At 40.0% G+C, this 18207-nt stretch overlaps 2 protein-coding genes across 9 annotated transcripts in view; both read right to left on the bottom strand.

Annotated features, from left to right (window-relative positions):
• Positions 1 to 249: 249 nt before the first annotated feature.
• atf5a (activating transcription factor 5a) lies at positions 250 to 5114 on the bottom strand. The gene is made up of 4 exons (XM_083927588.1): positions 4983 to 5114; positions 3778 to 4026; positions 2288 to 3485; positions 250 to 2201 (listed from the first exon to the last, which is right to left on the bottom strand). The coding sequence occupies exons 2-4, from the start codon at positions 3917 to 3919 to the stop codon at positions 2015 to 2017; spliced, it is 1527 nt and encodes a 508-aa protein (XP_083783714.1). The 5' UTR covers positions 3920 to 4026; positions 4983 to 5114; the 3' UTR covers positions 250 to 2014.
• A 6193-nt stretch (positions 5115 to 11307) lies between these two features.
• phldb1a (pleckstrin homology-like domain, family B, member 1a) overlaps positions 11308 to 18207 on the bottom strand; it is a 29972-nt gene continuing 23072 nt past the window's right edge. For 7 of the 8 annotated variants that reach the window (XM_083926331.1, XM_083926330.1, XM_083926332.1 and 4 more), the window contains 4 exons: positions 17784 to 17930; positions 16911 to 17130; positions 12839 to 12924; positions 11308 to 12179 (listed from right to left, as the gene is read on the bottom strand). In XM_083926331.1, the coding sequence (XP_083782457.1) occupies positions 12039 to 12179; positions 12839 to 12924; positions 16911 to 17130; positions 17784 to 17930 (594 nt within the window). In that variant the 3' untranslated portion in view covers positions 11308 to 12038. The remainder of the gene's footprint in view (positions 12180 to 12838; positions 12925 to 16910; positions 17131 to 17783; positions 17931 to 18207) is intronic. The other variant, XR_014593466.1, reaches the window with a different exon arrangement.

Here is an 18207-nt window from a genome sequence, read left to right as displayed (position 1 = left end):
GTTTGCCGAAAAACAAGGATTTGTTGCTTTCTCGAAATCACGACTTGTTTTTAAGGTCAATTAGACAGCAGATTGTAATTTCGGATTATTAAAACAGTCGGAGCAGGTAAAAAAAAAATTCAACCAAAACACAACGGACTGAGTTGATGACATTTTATTTTTGAAAGGAAAAAAACGGAACGCCACACAAAGTAAGTATGCATTTATGAGTACATTGTCATGACATTACAAAGCGTTAAGAGTGTGCTTTCACGTATTTTTGGTTTAAACAATCGGAGTTGATAGTACACCGCAGGAGGGCTAAACAACGTCACATGAATCTACTGCCCCAAACTGAATAAACATTATAAATAAATGTCTACAAGTTAGCGTTCATATCAAGATTGTCTTAAAATAAATATGCATAGAAAAAAAATCTATCCTCGGTATAGGCATGTTTAACAGTAACAGTGGTGGTTATTTGATTAGCAACAAATCATATTGAAAATATAATTTACACAGTATCTTATTACACCAAAGCCTAACACTGCAAAAGCCTTAACAAATAACTTAATGAGATTTCTTCACTTAATTTTCTACAAAGAAAAGGCTAACACACTTCACTCCCTGAACATACAAAAGTTGTTACAAATTAGTGCAGATCAGCCAGAGGCCTATAAAACTTATTGCCTTCAGGAGCACTTTAGAGGAAGAATCCCCGCCTTGTTTCTGAAATCCTACATTTTCTACTCCGTTTATGGAAAAACATGCAGAGGGAGGCTGCTAAAACTCCACCAGTTACAATATTTGTACATAAGGAAAAGCTTTTTTTTTTTTTTTTTTTACATCTTGAAAACCTGTATGTCAGTAGCAGTGAAATCTTTATCAGGTAAAATAAAGGACAGAAGTCTTCTGCCATGAATCATCCACTGGTTGCATATCCTGAGCTGCAAAATAGATTGTATAATTTGCAATATGCAATAAAAGAAACTTTAGCAAACAGCCACAAACACAATACAATGTCAATTTTCCACCTTCAAAACAGTATAAATGATAAAGTGGTTCTCTTTTGGTCACATAATCTAATATTTGGACATTATTCACTGATGGAAAATGGGTGACAGATTAAAAGTAAAGCAAATATCAGAGGGAAAAAGTAATGTGAATACAGCAGACAAAATGATGCTTCGAACAAAGCAGGGTAAAATGTAGATGTTTGACATTTAGTAAAAGAAAAATAACTTTCCTCAAAACATCCAAATCTCTTTACTCAGAAATATTTTTGGGCTGAATTAAATCTGAAGTTAATCAAAGGCTTTGTCAGTTTTTTTAAACAATATTGAACTGGTAAAAAAAATACATTTTTGTTAAAGTTCATGACAAAGTTGTTTGCTATTCTGTAAATTTGCTGTCCATCTGCAATTGTAAAAGTCAATGCATCTTGAAGCGCAATTCTAATATTTTAAAATATAGCAATTAAAATAAGGTTCCCTGTTCAAGGGAGGCGAGAAATTATTCTAGAAACATATTTGGTTTGACAGATGTGTTCAAAATGAAATGATGCAGTGTTGACACCAACAATATATCTGAAATATTTCAAATATTGAAAAGGGAGGTACAGTAATTTTAAATAAAACTTTAAAATATATAAAAAAACAAAACATGAAGTTCTATTGCTGACATCAATTCCAATGTAAGGCTGTTAAAAATATTAAACCTGCATAATGAATAACATTACTTCTTCAGAAATAACCGTTTTTCAATTAGTAGATCCACGCAGTGCGAGATCTATTAAAAATGATTGTCATTTAAAGCATTACAATGCCACAGTGCAGGCTCAAGTGATTGGAGTGCGAAAGCAATGGAAGCATTGGATAGTGTTGATTTAAAATGTAAAAAATAATTTACATTAGCAAAGCATGCATTAATTCCACCCACCAGGATAAAAAAAATCAAACATTCAATTTTGGACAATCTTAAAGACACAATAAGCGCCACATTTTCCCTCTTTAAATGTACTTGCAGGAGCTTGATGTTACGCTGTTGTGTCCTGCTTGAGCCTTTGGCTGCGGGCCTTGTAAACTTCAATCAGCAGGTCTTTGACATACTGGATTTCACGTTCTACTGACTCTGCCTTGTCCCGGAGCTCCCGGTTCCTCCCTTCAAGGCAATGCAACTGTTCCTCCAAAGAATCTAGCTCCTGCCTTTTGCGTTGTCGATATCTGTATTAAGCAAAACAAAGATTAAATTCAGAACCTATGAAATATTGTCAGAAGTTATATTTCATCAAGCAGACACTTAAACTTACCTGTGAGCGGCGGTTTTGTTCTGATCTCTCTTCTTCTGTTTGCGCTCGCCGCCGCCTTCAGCCGGGATGAGGTCCTCTTCGTATTTCAAAGCACATTGGTCTTCCTTCAGCCTGCATGCTTGTCTGTGCCCCGAAGACTCCAAGTCCAGACCCTCCCTAGCCATTAAAAGACACTCTGGGCCCTGATCCTCCAGGAAATTACAGTGTAAATCATGTTGCCCTATCTGTAGACTCTCTGATTTCACCTGTTCATTGATTTTGTCTAAGAAGCTATGATAGGCCTCGGACTGTGTTGCTGGAAGATAACAACCTTCGCTGCTCGCTGTTTTCCAAGAGCCAGAGGCTTTCGTCACCTCCACACTAGTTTTGATACTATTCAGCACCTCGCTGTTACCAGAGCCTCCGCTGACCTCCCTCATGCTATACATCAGCAGATCCTCTTTCTTGTGCGGGACGTCAAGTGATCCACCAAAGCCAAAACCACCACCAACAAGCTTTGCACCACCTATGACATCTTGACTGAAACAGCAATTTTTCTCGTCTTTTGGTAGTGCAGTACATCTCCTGACTTCGACTGCACTACCCAGACAGTAGCTTTTCCCTACCAGCTGCTCGTCCTCTACGCAGTCATAGTTATCTGTAAGGGTCACCGCTGAGTTACCTGAGTTACCTGAGTTACTTCCTTTGGAACTCAACAAACTGCTATCATAGCCTTCATTGAACCTGACACCATCAGGAACTCTTTTCCTTACACACCCACTGGGGCGACTGCAGCTGTACGGGGCGTGTCTTGGAATTTTGGATCGCCCAATGGGCCCCCCACAGATACTCAGCAGGTCCAGTTCTCCAGTTGCCAGGGTAACAAGGAGTGGGCTGGATTCCGATTGGTTGGATGTCGAGTATGATGCATATGGCAGCTGACTGAACGGCTGAGGACCCGCCGGCAGTGGACCCCTGTCGCATTTTCCCAGCCTCGGCCCTTTCTCTGGCAGTGGTTCAGACAGGAAGTAGTCCTCTAGTTGGGCAAGTTCCTCTTGCAGCAGAGAGGTCATGACCTCCAAGTCGGAGGGCACCTGGATATCATTGTGAAGGGGTGATGGGGGAAGGGAGGCATTGGTGGAGGAGGGAGGGGAAGGAGGGTTTGGGAGGTACGAGGAGAAATCCACTTCTTCCGTCATCCAGTCAGTGAGACCATCACCTATTGGGGAGAGAGAAAAAGATGCAGTCGTTATGAGCTCGGTAACAACATTCATGCAAACATTAGAAAAATATCAATCATGGAACATTGCACGGAGCGGTTTTCTAAAGGCGTAATCTGGTCGACAAAAGCAAATGCAAAGCAAGACTTTTTTCAAATAGAGTTGAAGCATATCGGCATATTAGGCGTAGCTAGCTTTTTTACTTACTGTTCAAGAAGGACGAATGTGCTGCAGTGCCGAGCCCACCTGAAATGGGGAAAAATATAAAAAAGCGCACTCGCTGCAACTCACCAATTAAGTGCTGAGTCTCCTCTGACACCTCCCCCCTGCACCCCTGTGATTGGCTGTGGTTAGCCTGTGGGTGAGAGAGAGCGAGGGGGTCTGCCGGGCAGACATGAAGAGTCTTCCAAACAGGAGCTGATGTTGCCATCATATTGTCTGTTGGTGCTTTGATTCAGTCCAAGTCCAAGCATATGCTGAGAGCAAGCAGGGTCTGACAGATGGGCCACAGAGAGCAGGGCTGCGTGAGCATAATGAAACCTGGAGGGGAAACAGAGACATGGATAAGAAACGTGCTGATAAAAACATACAACTTATTCAGGCGACTGGGAATCAAGACTATCACTCTTGCTGCCCTCAGCAAGTTTTTTTTTTAGCATGACTAAGTCGGTTGACAGAATAAAGAAATAAACTGCAGGTTATCACGTAAGAATCAATGGGGTTTTGAGCAATAATAAAGCACATTTATAGCAAATATAAATTATTTAAAACATAATTGACAACAAACACCAACCATCAGAATTGACACAGTTATTGATACACAAGTAAGATGAGTGGGTCCGATGAGCTTTGAACTCCCTCAAAGCAAAAATGCACTTGACGTCCTCAAAACACGTGGGATCTAGTGACGCTGTCAACAAACTGTTGTCAAGAAGCTCTGTACGAGACTAACTCTGGATGAGACATCCTGATCATTAAATCGGATGAATGCAGATCAGCTGTTTGTAATCGCATGTTCCTTTTAGATTAATCACCTCTGTTTGACCACGTAAGCAGTTTAGCAGGTTAGGTGACAATATTTTGGCATCTAAATGGAAACCTGGCAACACACGCAAGTGGAAGTGACAGAAGTGTGTCAGACGAACCTAACAGTATCTCCAGTGTGCAGAGCATAGGCTGGAGACCATATATTTACATGAAAGTATAAGTTACCACCACATGGTATCACAGCTGTCTGATAACCCTGCCATTCACTGTTACCAAAGCAACCCAATACAGACTAAAAATGGAAACATCAAATAAGCATTAAATATCCAGGAAAACAGTCTTTTTGAAGAAAAATATAAAATTAGTATAACTAAGAAAAAAGACAGCTAAAGAACGAACTGCTGGGCAATTGTAAAGACTTGGGACACAGAAGCAAATACAACACAAATAACGACAGAGACACAAACTTCACACAGCTGTATGGATGGCGAGTAGAGAGTTTGACTTACTCCATTCTTGCAGAAAAAAGGTAGAGCACTTTGGGGGTGCGTTGCTAAAGCAAAGCACGATTTCTTTTCGGGTCCAAGAACTTCACGAGTTTAAAAAGCCATAATTTTTAGCTCGGAATATCCGGGGCAGCGCTAAAAAAACAGACGAGTTGTTGCTTTGTTGTGGTCGACCTGTAAACTGCGGAGCTGCTTAATTGTGAGAAAGCATCAGTTCATTCACACCTAGCAACCAACTGCGTCACCAAGACAGACCGCGCCGCTGAGTGTAGATCCCTCCGCCCCCACCCAACGAAGGACGTCCCACAAACTCATCGCTGGGCTCCGTTAAAAAGTAGTTACTCGCTCCTTAACACTTGATTTAAGTTAAATAATACCCCAGCAACAAATGTATCAAAAATATTGTCTACATATTAGTTTCCTGTCCACGGAAAAGCTGTTTTAACCTAGCCTAGCTTAAAATATCAGGGAATTAATGAGCGTTTCAATGAAACTGGGAAACTTGGAGGCGGACGAGAAGTGTTTCTTCTTTAAATGACCGTCCATAAACTGCCGAGAGGCTTGATTTACGTAAAACGGCTCTCAAATACACACTAATACAGCTCAGATACTGTATTTTACTATGTAGCATGGTATTGTTTTGAAGGGGGACTATTTGATTCGCAGCGCACTTTGTTGTTCCATTAGAAGTCTGTTGCATCTCCGTTGCATCAGTGGTCCGCGCTCAGAGCGATTGGCTGCCTGTGCTCTGACTGCCGTGCTGTCATTGGTTTGATTCAGCTACATGTTAAATTTGATTGGTCGGTGGTAGGCAAGGCAAAGCATCACTGTGTTGTTATCTTTTTTTTTTTCTGCAGTGCAGACTGTGCACATGTTTCAGGTAAACAAACCGGGCGTGGATATGAGTGCTGCAGTTTTTAAAGCTAAGAAAAGCTTTTTGTGTTACAGTTTCACATAACAGCTTGTGGTAATCAAGTCTGTCTGAGTGATAATACAGTTGAGCAAACCGAATTTTAATCTCATTGTCATTTATTAATATACATCAAATATATTCTTTAATAGGAATCCATGTTGTTACAGCAGGCATGCAGCCTCTTTGTGTTAATATTTTGCAATTACTCTATTGTAAATATGGGAAATCTAAATTTTCTTTCTTTTCTTTTTTTGCTGCTTTCATCAATAGTTGCCGGCTCATATGGACATACACTTCAACAGGATATTGTTTGATGAAAGGACACTGAGTGAGTGAATAGTAGAAGATAAATTATTCACCCGAGACTCTATTTCATAATATATGTTGAGAATCCTTATTTCCATGGTTAATTTAGTGAGACATTGCTGGCAGAAACCAACATTTTGGCAATTATAATTGTCAGAAATGTGAAGGATATAGTTTTGTTTTTCTCCTTTCAGCAAATCCTGAAGCTGAGTGAATGTGCTGTTCTCCTGTTGCTATAGTAATAGCGGACACTGCCCCCTATTTTAGACTTGTTTTCTGGTTGCTGTTGCCATGGGATTTGCATCTCTCTCTCTCTCTCTATCTCTCTCTCTCTCTCTCTCTCTCTCTCTCTCTCCGCCTCTCTCTCTCTCTACCTGCTGTCTTCCTTCCACCTTACCTCTGTTTCTACACCCCTCCTTGTTCAACCATTCCTCCATCTCATTTGCTGAGTTGCATCTCTGTGACATTATCATTTTATCAGAACCAATAGGGTTATTTCCAGCTCTGCTGAATTTGCATATTAATGGGACACTAGCATCTAGTCTCTAAAAGATGTGTCCACTGAGCAGCATGTCTGAATATTGACTGAAAGTTGGGGAAACATCTAACTTGAATCGATTGCACATAATCACATCATCCAGTATTGTTACCCGGGAGTTGTTTCCACGCAAAGGGAAACATCTCCTTTGAATAGTTGAAAAAACTCTGTAGATTATATTGACTTTTAGTAACATGTCTTATGTAGGACTCTTGATATACACAAGTCCATCTGGATAATCTGAGTCATTTAAAGGCACCGCCCTGTTACAGAGGAGCTATTCAGCAAAATGCCCACATTGTGGTAGCTATCATATGAGTGGAGCTTTGAGAGATCTTGTAGAAGGGCAACCTGATGCAATCTAGATAAATGAGGTTGTAATGGAGACCAGATTGAGATAGTAGGAGCTGGTGAAGTTGGAGGGTCTCCAAGGAAATCGCTGACTGCTCTCTCTGTCTGTATTAATTGGTCCACTGAGGGCCTCCTCTTTGCACATCATGAGAGAGATATTCAAGGTGCTACCCATGAAAGCACTGCTTCATTTACCTGTTGCCTCTGAGTACAAGTTATTTTGTCATTATTTAGAAAAAGATGTAAAATGCAACAAAATACCTTTAATAGTCCTTATTGATTTTGGTAATCTCATTTGCTCAGTATCTCAGAGCAAAATCTGGATTGTTACAATTTTTCAGGTTGTTGAAGCAGCACAACTAAATTTCAGTCAAGAGAAAGCTGTTACACTTTGGGTCAAACTGGACGTAATGTATATTTAAGATATTTATTCGTGTTTTCTACAGCAAGCTGAGACTGTCTGTCAGCTGATGCTCAAATTTATCATCTGAATATTGTGTATGAGTGGAGAAGTCAGAAAAAGTTGATGCTGCATGCCAAGTGCACGTATGGCACGTTAGTAAGGGTTACACCATCATTTCATCATCATCTCTCAGAATTTATTGTCCTCAACTTTTGCCCCTCTTTGAACATACGATGAAAACATGGAATTCAGTTATGACTTGTGAATGGAGGCCTCTCGGGGGGGTTCAACCTACAAATCACTCCCATTTGTTTTGGCACGATAACAGTTAATCAAGCCTCAAAAGAGTGACAGGGGTAATGTAATTTTCAGTCATGAATGATATCTAGGCTAACTTAATTTGCATTCACCTTTGACAGCTGTGAACTAGTCAGTCACAGGGTTATGTTTATTTCCTATTTCTCAAGGACTGTAACTGTGTTAAATTAGAGGTGTTAATGTAAAGGACTACAGCGTCTGGTTTGTTGGATGTCACAGCTTTTAGAAGACCACTCTTAAGCAACGCTAACTCGTGAAGGCAGAGAAACTCAGCCTATACTGACCTTACATTAAAATAAAAAAAACCTTTCGAATGTAGGGTTTGATTTACTTCAATATCTGCAGGTTGATAGATCGATGCGTATTGTGGATGAAGAAATGAAATGCATGTAAAAACCTGTGAGAAAAAAAGAACAACGATAACAGCAGAATAACCAAGATTGTAAAGTTATAATCTAGGGTTGCAGAGTTTTACTCAAACTTATTGTTCGTGCATCACATGTGTTCTTCAGTATTTTAGCTCTTTAAGCAAACAAGTCCCAAATGGTTTCCTTGGTGTCATTCACAGCACTCAGGCCGTGTTGTGCTGCCCTGCAGAGCTATTAAAACCCCTAGAAGCTCAGCGTCTATCACCCTCAATATTCATTCAGGCCACATGCTTCTTGCTCATAACACAACTTACCGTTCACCCCTCAGTGCTTAACTTAACCGTCACTCAACTTTAGATTGACACTGAACTTGTATGCAGAATGTTTAAGTTTGGCACTTTAAAACAACTAGCATTACTGTAAAAGAACATTTTTATTCATCATTGTTCATCAAATATAAATCTAATTCCAGCACCTCCGGACTTACTGAGAGTAAAGATCAAGGCCATGCAACCCTGCTTCCTTTTCTCAGCAACAAGCACATGTTGTGAAACAGTCACCGTTTTAAGCACACGGTTAACATTGTGAATTGAAACAAAACTACTTGGTTAGGTAAAGAAAACAAAGATCATGGTTTGGATTAACAAGTCAACATTGACTTTTGGTTTCACACAGGACATGAACAGCAGTGTCCCGGGTGAAAGTCCTGTTTGTTGACCCATCCATTCACCCCGACCTCCTCTCTTTCACTACGCAGACTTACGCCGATTTTAATTAGAAACCTATATGTCACATCAAAGACGAACATAATCCGGGACGAAACATGTTTCCCTAGAAATGTAATTGAGAAAGCAGTTTTGATGTACGGGAACGTAATTTTTAGGGGACAGAGCTGAGCCATGGTACCCCAACAATGTTCCTCAAAATATTGATGTTACAGACAAGACACTTTAAAACAGAGCTAGCATTATAGATATAACCAGTCCTTCACTTGAACTGTCTTTAAATCAAGTGTGATAGTATTTTTACAGTTTGAAAAACAGTGTATCATCTAAAAGTCTGGTGGGTAAAAGTAGGACTGAACACAGTATCATACTTAATCAAGTTTTCACACTGAAACGATATTGGAAACTACTTAACTCCCCTTTATGAAATAAAAAAGTACAATATGCCACACTGGGGTGCAGTTGTGGAATTTAAAGTCTATGTTTTGGTTATCCTCATTAGGTCAGCGCTGGGGCTTCTGCTTTTTCTCCCCTCTGGATATTTTTCAGATATTATTGTTGTGCTTGCCATGGAATCCAAAAAAAAATGTTTCTTTTGTTGTAATTTAATGATTTGTACATCGTGTGCCCTATTTGTAATTCATGACTGTCGCCTTCAAAGAGAGTGAAGATGATTTGTTCAAAGCGGTAAACATTAAGTGGAACTTTCACTGGAGTATCAGATGCATTTAGTGTAAGCTTCTTTCATCTGCTGTGTGTGTGTGTGTGTGTGTGTGTGTGTGTGTGTGTGTGTGTGTGTGTGTGTGTGTGTGTGTGTGTGTGTGTGTGTGTGTGTGTGTGTGTGTGTGTGTGTGTGTGTGTGTGTGTGTGTGTGTGTGTGTGTGTGTGTGTGTGTGTGTGTGTGTGTGTGTGTGTGTGTGTGTGTGTCAGGCATGTTCGGGGTTGGGGTTGGGCAAAAGATTTTTCTCTTTAATCTCCTTAATTACTCTGAACTCACGTGTGGAAATGAAAGTTAATATATTACAAACATCTGCGATGAAATTGTGCGAATGATGTAGAAGTCTTTGACAGGTGATGCTACGATCTCGCCCTCTCAGCCGAGAGATATCTCTGTTTCATCAGGATTTCTGAGGTTGTTTTCAGACGAGGTTAATATCTCCCATTAAAATTGACAAAATCATGCGAGACCCGTACTAATTCACAGCCCGACTATCTTATTTGTGCTCTAAAGGCCTGTGGGAGAGGCCAGTCTGCGCGTGTGAAAGTGAGAGGAGATCACCCATGGCTCATTAATATTTCACCAACAATAAAGCTGGGTGTCACTCATGCTCATCACCACGGTAATGAGCTCACACTGCTCTCTTAAAGATCTGTTTATTATTCAGCCGGGTGCGCCAGAGACTCAAAGATACTGAATGACACGATGTGTGAAAATCTCTCCCAAGGTCAGAGAAACACAAACGGTGTGAACATTGTCAGTGAAGCTGAAGATAGACGTAGTCCTCTCATGTTTTTCACTTAAAACCGGGGGAATTAATAATTAACCTTTCAAGTGCTGGATCTAATTGGTACCTGTCAGCGGGCAAGGTGTGTTTCCGTGATTACCTGCGTGTGTGTTTAATATTCCAGCGATTCCCTGCAATAAATTAACCACTCAGCCACAGTCATATATTATCATCTATCTGCACATGCACCTCTCTGTCACTGCTTTGGACCAAGAGCATGAGAAGAGATACACTTTGAATCTATTTGCCTACAAGAACTTGTTTATGGGGGACTTTTTCCTTCTCAGTGTTCTTTTTTTTTTTACATGATTTCAAATTTCTCGATGTTGAATCATGCATGTTAAGTTGCATGTAATTTCCCTTCTTGTTTTTTTTTTCTTATGTGGCCGACCTTGTGCAGTTCGAGCCATATAATTAATTACACTGTGCCAGAAATACATGTGGGTATGATTTCCAAAACTTCTGGAGCAACTTCTGTAGATGGTGAGAGTTAATGAGCCAATTAACTGATTAAACCACCTGACTGTTCTTATGTAAATAGAGACGCTGCAGTGTCTTAAAGGGAACACCTAGTGTGTGCTCTCATTCAAATGTGAACGTGTGAACGTGAGCCGCTCATTAGGGCGCATGAGATTATTTAAAGAAAAACTGGTAATTAACGACTTGTTTGCGAGAAACACTAATTAAGGAAGCGAGGAGTTGTTTGTAACTGAATGTCCTCAGTTTAACCAATTTGTCAGCAACAAATAAGTTCATCAGAGAAACAAACCAACACAAGAATCATATATTTATTATATATTTATTTATTACATGTACACGGTACTTTTACAATATCGTTATAGGACTATAATTTATGAATGAATTTAGTTAAAATACTAATAGGTTTTCTTTGACATATGTATGTAAAATACAGACAGATTAATGATGTGTTATATGCCTCAATAAAACAATATATAGAGTGATATTAACATTTGTGTTGTAAAAATCAGACAAAACATAACATGAAGTATTTGGCACCAGGTAATATTTAATCAAATAAGTAACATGTGACTCTTTTTTTTTTAAATATATTTTTTAGAATTCTTTCTTCTGAAATTAGTTTGAGTGTTTTGAATTATCACAAGATTCTTTTTTTTCATCTGAGAAAAGTTAACAAGCTCAAGCGAAAAGAGTACAAATGTATCAAAAAGGGGAGAAAAAAGGCATTGGTTAAAGTGAACACTGCATGCATTGTTCCACTTCAGAGGTGGACGAGTTTGAGCTTATATGAAGTAAGACGTTCCTCCTGAAACCTCAGATATAATATTGTAATTACAAACAATTGAGAGCTCCCTTCGTCGATCCATTTGCAGGTTTCTCACTATTTTCCTTCTCGCAGCGGCTGAAAAACAAATACAGCCCATAAATTCTCTAACCTCTGTCATGACTGAGCCCTCATTTGCTCGAAGGCATCAGGCTTTATGCGACAGCCCCAGATAATTCATATCCTCAAATGTCCATTTGTTACACACCATCAGGCCGTGTGTGCCACGCATTTCCGCTCCGGCAGGCAGCAGCTCAGGTTGGCTTGCAGGTTGTCTGGGTTGCTCGCTCAGTCCCTGTCATCCTCCAGATCAGTCACCCAGTGGTCCCTCAGCTCAGAAACTGTGTGTAGCCCTCGGCGCCTGTTACTATGACATCCATCCAGATCCTCATGGCCTCCGGGGACGGTGCCACCATGTAGTAAAGGCGGTCGTGGGTTTTCACACAGAAGGTCAAAGATGGGTTGGGGCTCTGGGGGATCATGGGGAGGGGAGAGGGGGGACTGTTAGGACTGCAAGCTGCACCTGTTGCATCTTTCTCCTCAGAGACATTTGTCAGAACAACAACGTTTATAAAGGCATATACGACAGTTCAGATGTGTTTGGTTTGGATAGTCAGTTTCAACCTTTTTCAGTGTCACCTTTCGAAAAATAAAAAGACAAATTAATTCAAATTAAGAAGAAGAAAAAACAACTTAATCCAGTCTGAGTCTTTACTTCTAAAAACCTCCAAATTGAAAACATTCCCATTTTTATGTAACACGGTCACCCAATTGGCAGCAGGACACTCTAATTATGTGTCAAATGCTGCTCACAATCACTTGAACCGTTAATATTTTACAGTTAAAAAAATATTGTGAGTGACTGTGGAAAGGTAACTTTATTCTAAAAGGAGCCTATTTACCATTTTAATACAATATTAAATAGTACATATTGTAAAAATTTTAAAAGTTTAAACGTTTATTATGGGGAAATGTTAGAGAAGTTGTAACATTTTGGAATTAAACCATTGAGATTTTGTTCCGCTGTGTTTTCTGATAAATCTAAAAATGATACACATCAATGCAAAACATCGTAAAATTGCAGATGAAGTTCAGAATTTGAATGAATGGAAAGAAGAGTGTCCGTTACCTTGGCGGCACTGCGTAGGTGATCGTAATAAACCTCTTCAATCGCCTGGAAGTAAATGAGCCCTTTCAGCTTGGTCTCATGCTTGTCTGAGAGGAGAAACAGAAAAAAACATTAAGATACATTACATTACATTACATTACGCCTTATACTGATGCAAGACCTCTGCCAGCCCAGGCAGTAGACGGTACAATCAGCCAGTGAGGATACATTTCCTATTTGTAAAATTATAATTGACAGTTACACACCTGTAGATGAGTACAGTAGGTAGATGGCTGCAAATCATATTTCACCTTTTTCATTCAATTAAATACTACTTTAGCCATTTTACATTAAAACAAACAAAATAATATGAAACAACAAAATAAGCTTTTTCTCTTTCATGAAAGGAAATAAAAAACATTCCCAAAGATAACATGTGTAATTGAATGGATGATGAGTGTCAGGCCGAGCAGAAAATAGAAGTTGAAAACTATTTTCTTTTTAATTCTAATTTTATTTCCCTATCAAGCAAAACATTTTTACTTTTGGGCAAATTCTTCCTCTTTTACCAGAGATGACAATTCAATAGTGTATTGCACCCTCTAGTTGATTGGAGTTTAGATCATTTTACTTTAAATTTCTATTTTTATCATTTATAATTCTTACTTTAATATCATCTTGTTAGTTTCCACAGAAGATCAAAACCCTGCCATAAAAGTAGTTTGTGAGTAAGTGAACCAGAAGAAAACTAGGCACAAAGCAGAAAGGCGTTGACTCTTTTTTCCCAGCAACATCTAATCCATGAATAGGTATGAGCAGCACTGTTTCACAGGAAAAGTTAATTAAAAGTGCAAGTCTATTTCAAGCTATGCCTCAAGTCTTTACCATCCTATTAATTTGACTTGTTTTCTTCAGTCGTACTTTATGGATCGTCTCTGTGGTGTTTCTTTTTTTGGTGTTTTTTTAAGCCTTTCCCTGCCGGTTAGGTTCAGGACTTGAGATCTTTTTGTAAATCTTAAAAAGAAATGCCTCTCTCTTGTATATCAGATCAGTTCCACATTTCCCTCCGAGCAGGCCAGACCTTCTGTCCAGTCCTTTGGATTGCTCTTCTCTATTCACAGAATATCTTTGAACATTTTATAGTCACTCCACACTGAGGAGTTTGTTTCAGGGGAACCTGCGGATGAAGCTTATCGGACTCAGTCGTTGGACTGATGGGTTTCTCTGGCTCAGGGCTAAACTGTAGGCATTTAAGTTTTCTCACGTCTAAGATCAATTTTCTTCAAATGAAATCGGTTCAAAGAGTTTCTGGATTCCAGTGGTCTTTTTGTCTCTTCCGTGCTCACTGAAGCGCCCCGGCTAAGAAACAAACATCCAGCAACAATTAAAGGCAATCTTTTGAAATACGTTTGACACTTTCTCTTGCTTTCCCTTTTCCATTAGTCAAATCTGCTTAGTAATGAGATAAATGTTTTTGAAATGTGAGTTTCGTTTTATTAGTCACGAACAAGCCAGGAGCTAGCCTCCTCCCCAAGAAAAACACATCTAGAGAAAGTATTGCATCTTATTTCATCACCATCATCACCATCATCTTCGTCAGGAGTAAGGGGGTGAAAAGGCTAGGCAAGGGAGTGGAGAGAGAGAGGGAGAGAGAGTGGGGGGTGGGGGAGCGAAGAGAAGAGGGGCGACAGTAATGAAAATATACTTGGGATTCTATTTTGAACTTGATTGTAAAACGATGTCCATAAACACACTTATAAATGATTCACCGAAACTAACTTCTTGTTTCAAATTCAGGGGACAACATGACAGATGTGAATTACAAACTGACTTTTTTACAGACAAGAACAAGTCGGGAAATGTCACTTTAATTAGTGTTTGGTTCCAGATGAATAAACGCCGGTTGGGACAGAAGTTGTTTTCATATTGAAAAAACACAGCAAAGAGAGCGCAGTGTACGTTTCTAAAAAGAGCCGTTGGGTGAGCTGAATAAATGAGGTCCTGGCCTCCTTCAACATAAAATTCTGACTTTATGAATTCTACATGAGTGGATTTTTATGTGAGCAAATGGGTTTGACCGCTTTAATCTTTCTATAAATGAGGCTCGACACTTCAATTGAACAAACCAAGCGGAACTTCAACACAATAGGATCCTTTATAGAGAATCCAAAAAAGCTGATGCTATTAGTTCATCATTCGGTGAAGTCATGTTGGTGCAGAGGTCACTGAGTCGTCTTTAACAGAGGCTGTAACTTTGGGCCTCAAAGGCATCAGAGGGAGGGAATTCATTTTTACCCAATTTGCTCTTTAAAGTTCCATAATTATGTTCATTTTCAAGTTTACACTTGTTTCTGCTAGAACATGTTTACACGCTTTAATGTAAAAAAAACACATTATTGTTCTCATACTGTCTGTCTGAATATACCTGTATATTCCTCTGTCTGAAATGCTCCGTTTTAGCACCTGTCTCTTTAAGACCCCTCTCTGAAAAAGCCCAGTCTGCTCTGATTGGTCAACGTTTCCTGGTCTTCCACATCTGCACTCTCTGCGTCTCTGAAACATTATTGCAGCCAGATAATGACTAACAGGCTGTCCTCATTCACTGTTTGTACATAAACCTACGGGAAATAATGCACTGTCATTTGTACGTAGTCCATGTATTTATTGCTGTAGATATTACGTCCAGAGCAAAGAAGGAAATCAGGGGATGAAGTATAAGAGAGCCAAAATCAGTGTAGTGAAGAGGGTCAGTGTGATGGATGGGTCCCAAAACACAAATTTCACCCAGGGGATCTGTGTTTGTGTCCCAGAAGTACTAAATCAAACCACAACCTTTTTTTCTAACCTCAACTGTCACGGTCATGTATCAATCACAGCGTTAACAGAATGTCACATTTCTGTAAGATACTATAAGAATTGTTCTGTATGGAAGCCTCAGTAGCTCACCTGGTAGGGCGGAGGACTCCTGTACAAAAAGGCTGAGTCCTTCCCACAGTGATCCAGGGTTTGACTCCAACCCCTGTCCCTTTGCTATGTTAACCCCCCCCCCCCCCCCCCCCCCCCCCTCTCATCTACCTGTATCTATCATAACAGCTAAAAAGAAAAGCCCCAAAAATAATCTTAAAAAGAGGAATGGTTCTGTAAGATATGAACCTGTTGATGAGAATACACTGTGTATACGTATGGAAGTCCTGACGCCCCGTTAAAGGCCCAGTTTTTGTGTGAATTTCTCTGTCGGTTCAGCGTTTTGATACTTTCACAATATTTAGGCAGCACCTCGACTTGCTTTATAATGAAAAAGACATGAAATCTCACTTTTTACAATAATGGGAGAAGTAATAAATGAATAAAGAAACTGCTCTAGAGGGAAATCTGTTGGATCTCTAAATATGATACCTTGGTTTATCCAGGTATGAATGAGGAAATAGATTATGAACCCTTTTAAAAACGTTCCTTATTATACCTATTGATATGGTTAATTCTGAGTGATATTATTTGTATGGTCATTATTTCTTTTGATTTTCAGGATATCAAGATTTTGATGTAGTGTTTTGATGTCATTGTGATATCTGTGTTTTTTGGATAAGTTGGTTAGAAGTATTGTTTATTTCCAGTGTATTGTCTAATTAGAGTACTTTTTTCTTTTAACATTTGTAAAACCAGCATTTTAATCAATATGCCCAACAAAATATACTGTAACCCTTCTCCTTGCTCTGCTTAGTGTCAGAGAACGTTTTTTTATCTTCAAGAGCACCTTAAGGTTCGCTGGATTTCACACTGCACGTGAAACTGAGTGTGCACTTTGCCTCTTCATCTTTCTAAGTATTTGCAAATGTTAAACTTTAGCTGCTCAACATGTATTTAGTACCAGTGTGTATTTCTATAGTGACAAGACAGGTTGACTGTAAAAGCTCCCCATACCTTCAGGAGAAGACTGGTTCCTAGACACTCATTCCTCTGTGTGTAGTTTCACAACATTTGTGAATTGTCTGACTAAATCATTTTGCATTCATGTGATTCATCTTGGTCTCCCTTGCAAAAATATATCTTGATATCACTGAGACTTCCTCATGAGATGTCATTCTATCCTCACCCACGTAATAACAGAAGTTCCTCTTGATACGGTCAAAAACGAACCAGCGTTTCTTCCACGACTTGATTTTGCCGCCCATCTTCACCAGGTGGCCCTTGCACATCTTCTCCGTGAGAATGACAAAGGGGCAGATGTCTATGCTGTGGCCAGACGACTCCACGTGGGAACGCAGGTCAAACTCCTCCTTGCGGTTCGGCAGATATCGCGTCATTGGACGGGCCTGTGGAGAAAAATGCGTCATGTTGCTTTAATGCTGCTAAGCAAGGGCTCTGAGAAGATGGAAGGTATGGGAGTGATTTAAATCCCGTAACATTAGCGTTCATTCAGAGTCGGTCTGACCACCTGATGAAGTCCATTATTATCTAATCTCTGAGCTCTTTCTTGGTCTCTACGAAATCCTGGGGGAACTATTTGGCTCTTTAGCTGCTAAATGCTCCACTTTCTTCCCCAGCTCGTTGCTAACTGTGTCTGTCTGCCATTTGGTGCCCAGCAGGTAGTGTACATTTGTTTTTTACAGTTTTATATGAGAAAACAGCTGCATGCCTGAGCGGTGAGCACAATGAGGTGCATTTGTACTTAATGATTTGTTTACTCGCAGTACTCATACCACAGACAACTGGTAATTAAATACACTCTGTCAAGATTAAAGCTTTAATTATGTGTACATTGTATTTTTTTTGTGCACTCCCCATCCATTTTTTCCTCTGTTCTTCCTCTCCACCCTCCCTTCCCCTCTCTCCCTTCCCTGACAATCTTTGATCTTCCCATATTCCCAGCCTCTCTTTAGTGTCTCGCCTCTCATCCTCTCCACCAAGTTTCCCTCCCTCCTCCTTCCCTTCCTCGCCGCCCGTCTCCTCCCGCTGCTCCACTGACCTGGGAGAAGTGTTTCTCTCTCATCTTCACCTCCTCCTCCACCAGCCTCCGCCTGTGGGCCGTCTCATCCTGAAGCCTCCTCTCGGCCTCCTCTCGCCTCCTCCGCTCCTCCTCCAGCATCTGCCGCCGAGACTGCACCTCCCTCTCCTGGGGACGTCGGGAGAGGAGAAAGAGGAACAGATGGGGAGAAGAGAAAATAACAGGGGCAAAAGGGAGATGGGAAGAATATGTAAATGGTAGGCAAATATTGCAATATAAAGTGAACGACAGTCAGAGGAGGCACATGAGAATTCAAGTCCCAATCCAGGGTTTTGTAAAATATATCCCTTAAGTCTGTATATAGAAGGGTACGCTTTGCTGATGTAAAATGATCCTTTGCAGCTTTCAGACACTTGCATACAGATCGACTTTGCTTCAACATGTT

This window comes from Echiichthys vipera (assembly GCF_963691815.1).
Source record: "Echiichthys vipera genome assembly, chromosome: 14".
Classification (NCBI taxonomy): Eukaryota; Metazoa; Chordata; class Actinopteri; order Perciformes; family Trachinidae; genus Echiichthys; species Echiichthys vipera.
This window is presented reverse-complemented; position numbering and strand designations above follow the sequence as displayed.

Coding starts and splice junctions, on each gene's coding strand:
- atf5a (XM_083927588.1), bottom strand. CDS start 3,919: ATGATGGCAACATCAGCTCCTGTTTGGAAGACTCTTCATGTCTGCCCG. Junction 3,486..3,777: donor GGAGACTCAGCACTTAATTG/GTGAGTTGCAGC, acceptor TCTCCCCAATAG/GTGATGGTCTCACTGACTGG. Junction 2,202..2,287: donor AACAAAACCGCCGCTCACAG/GTAAGTTTAAGT, acceptor TGCTTAATACAG/ATATCGACAACGCAAAAGGC.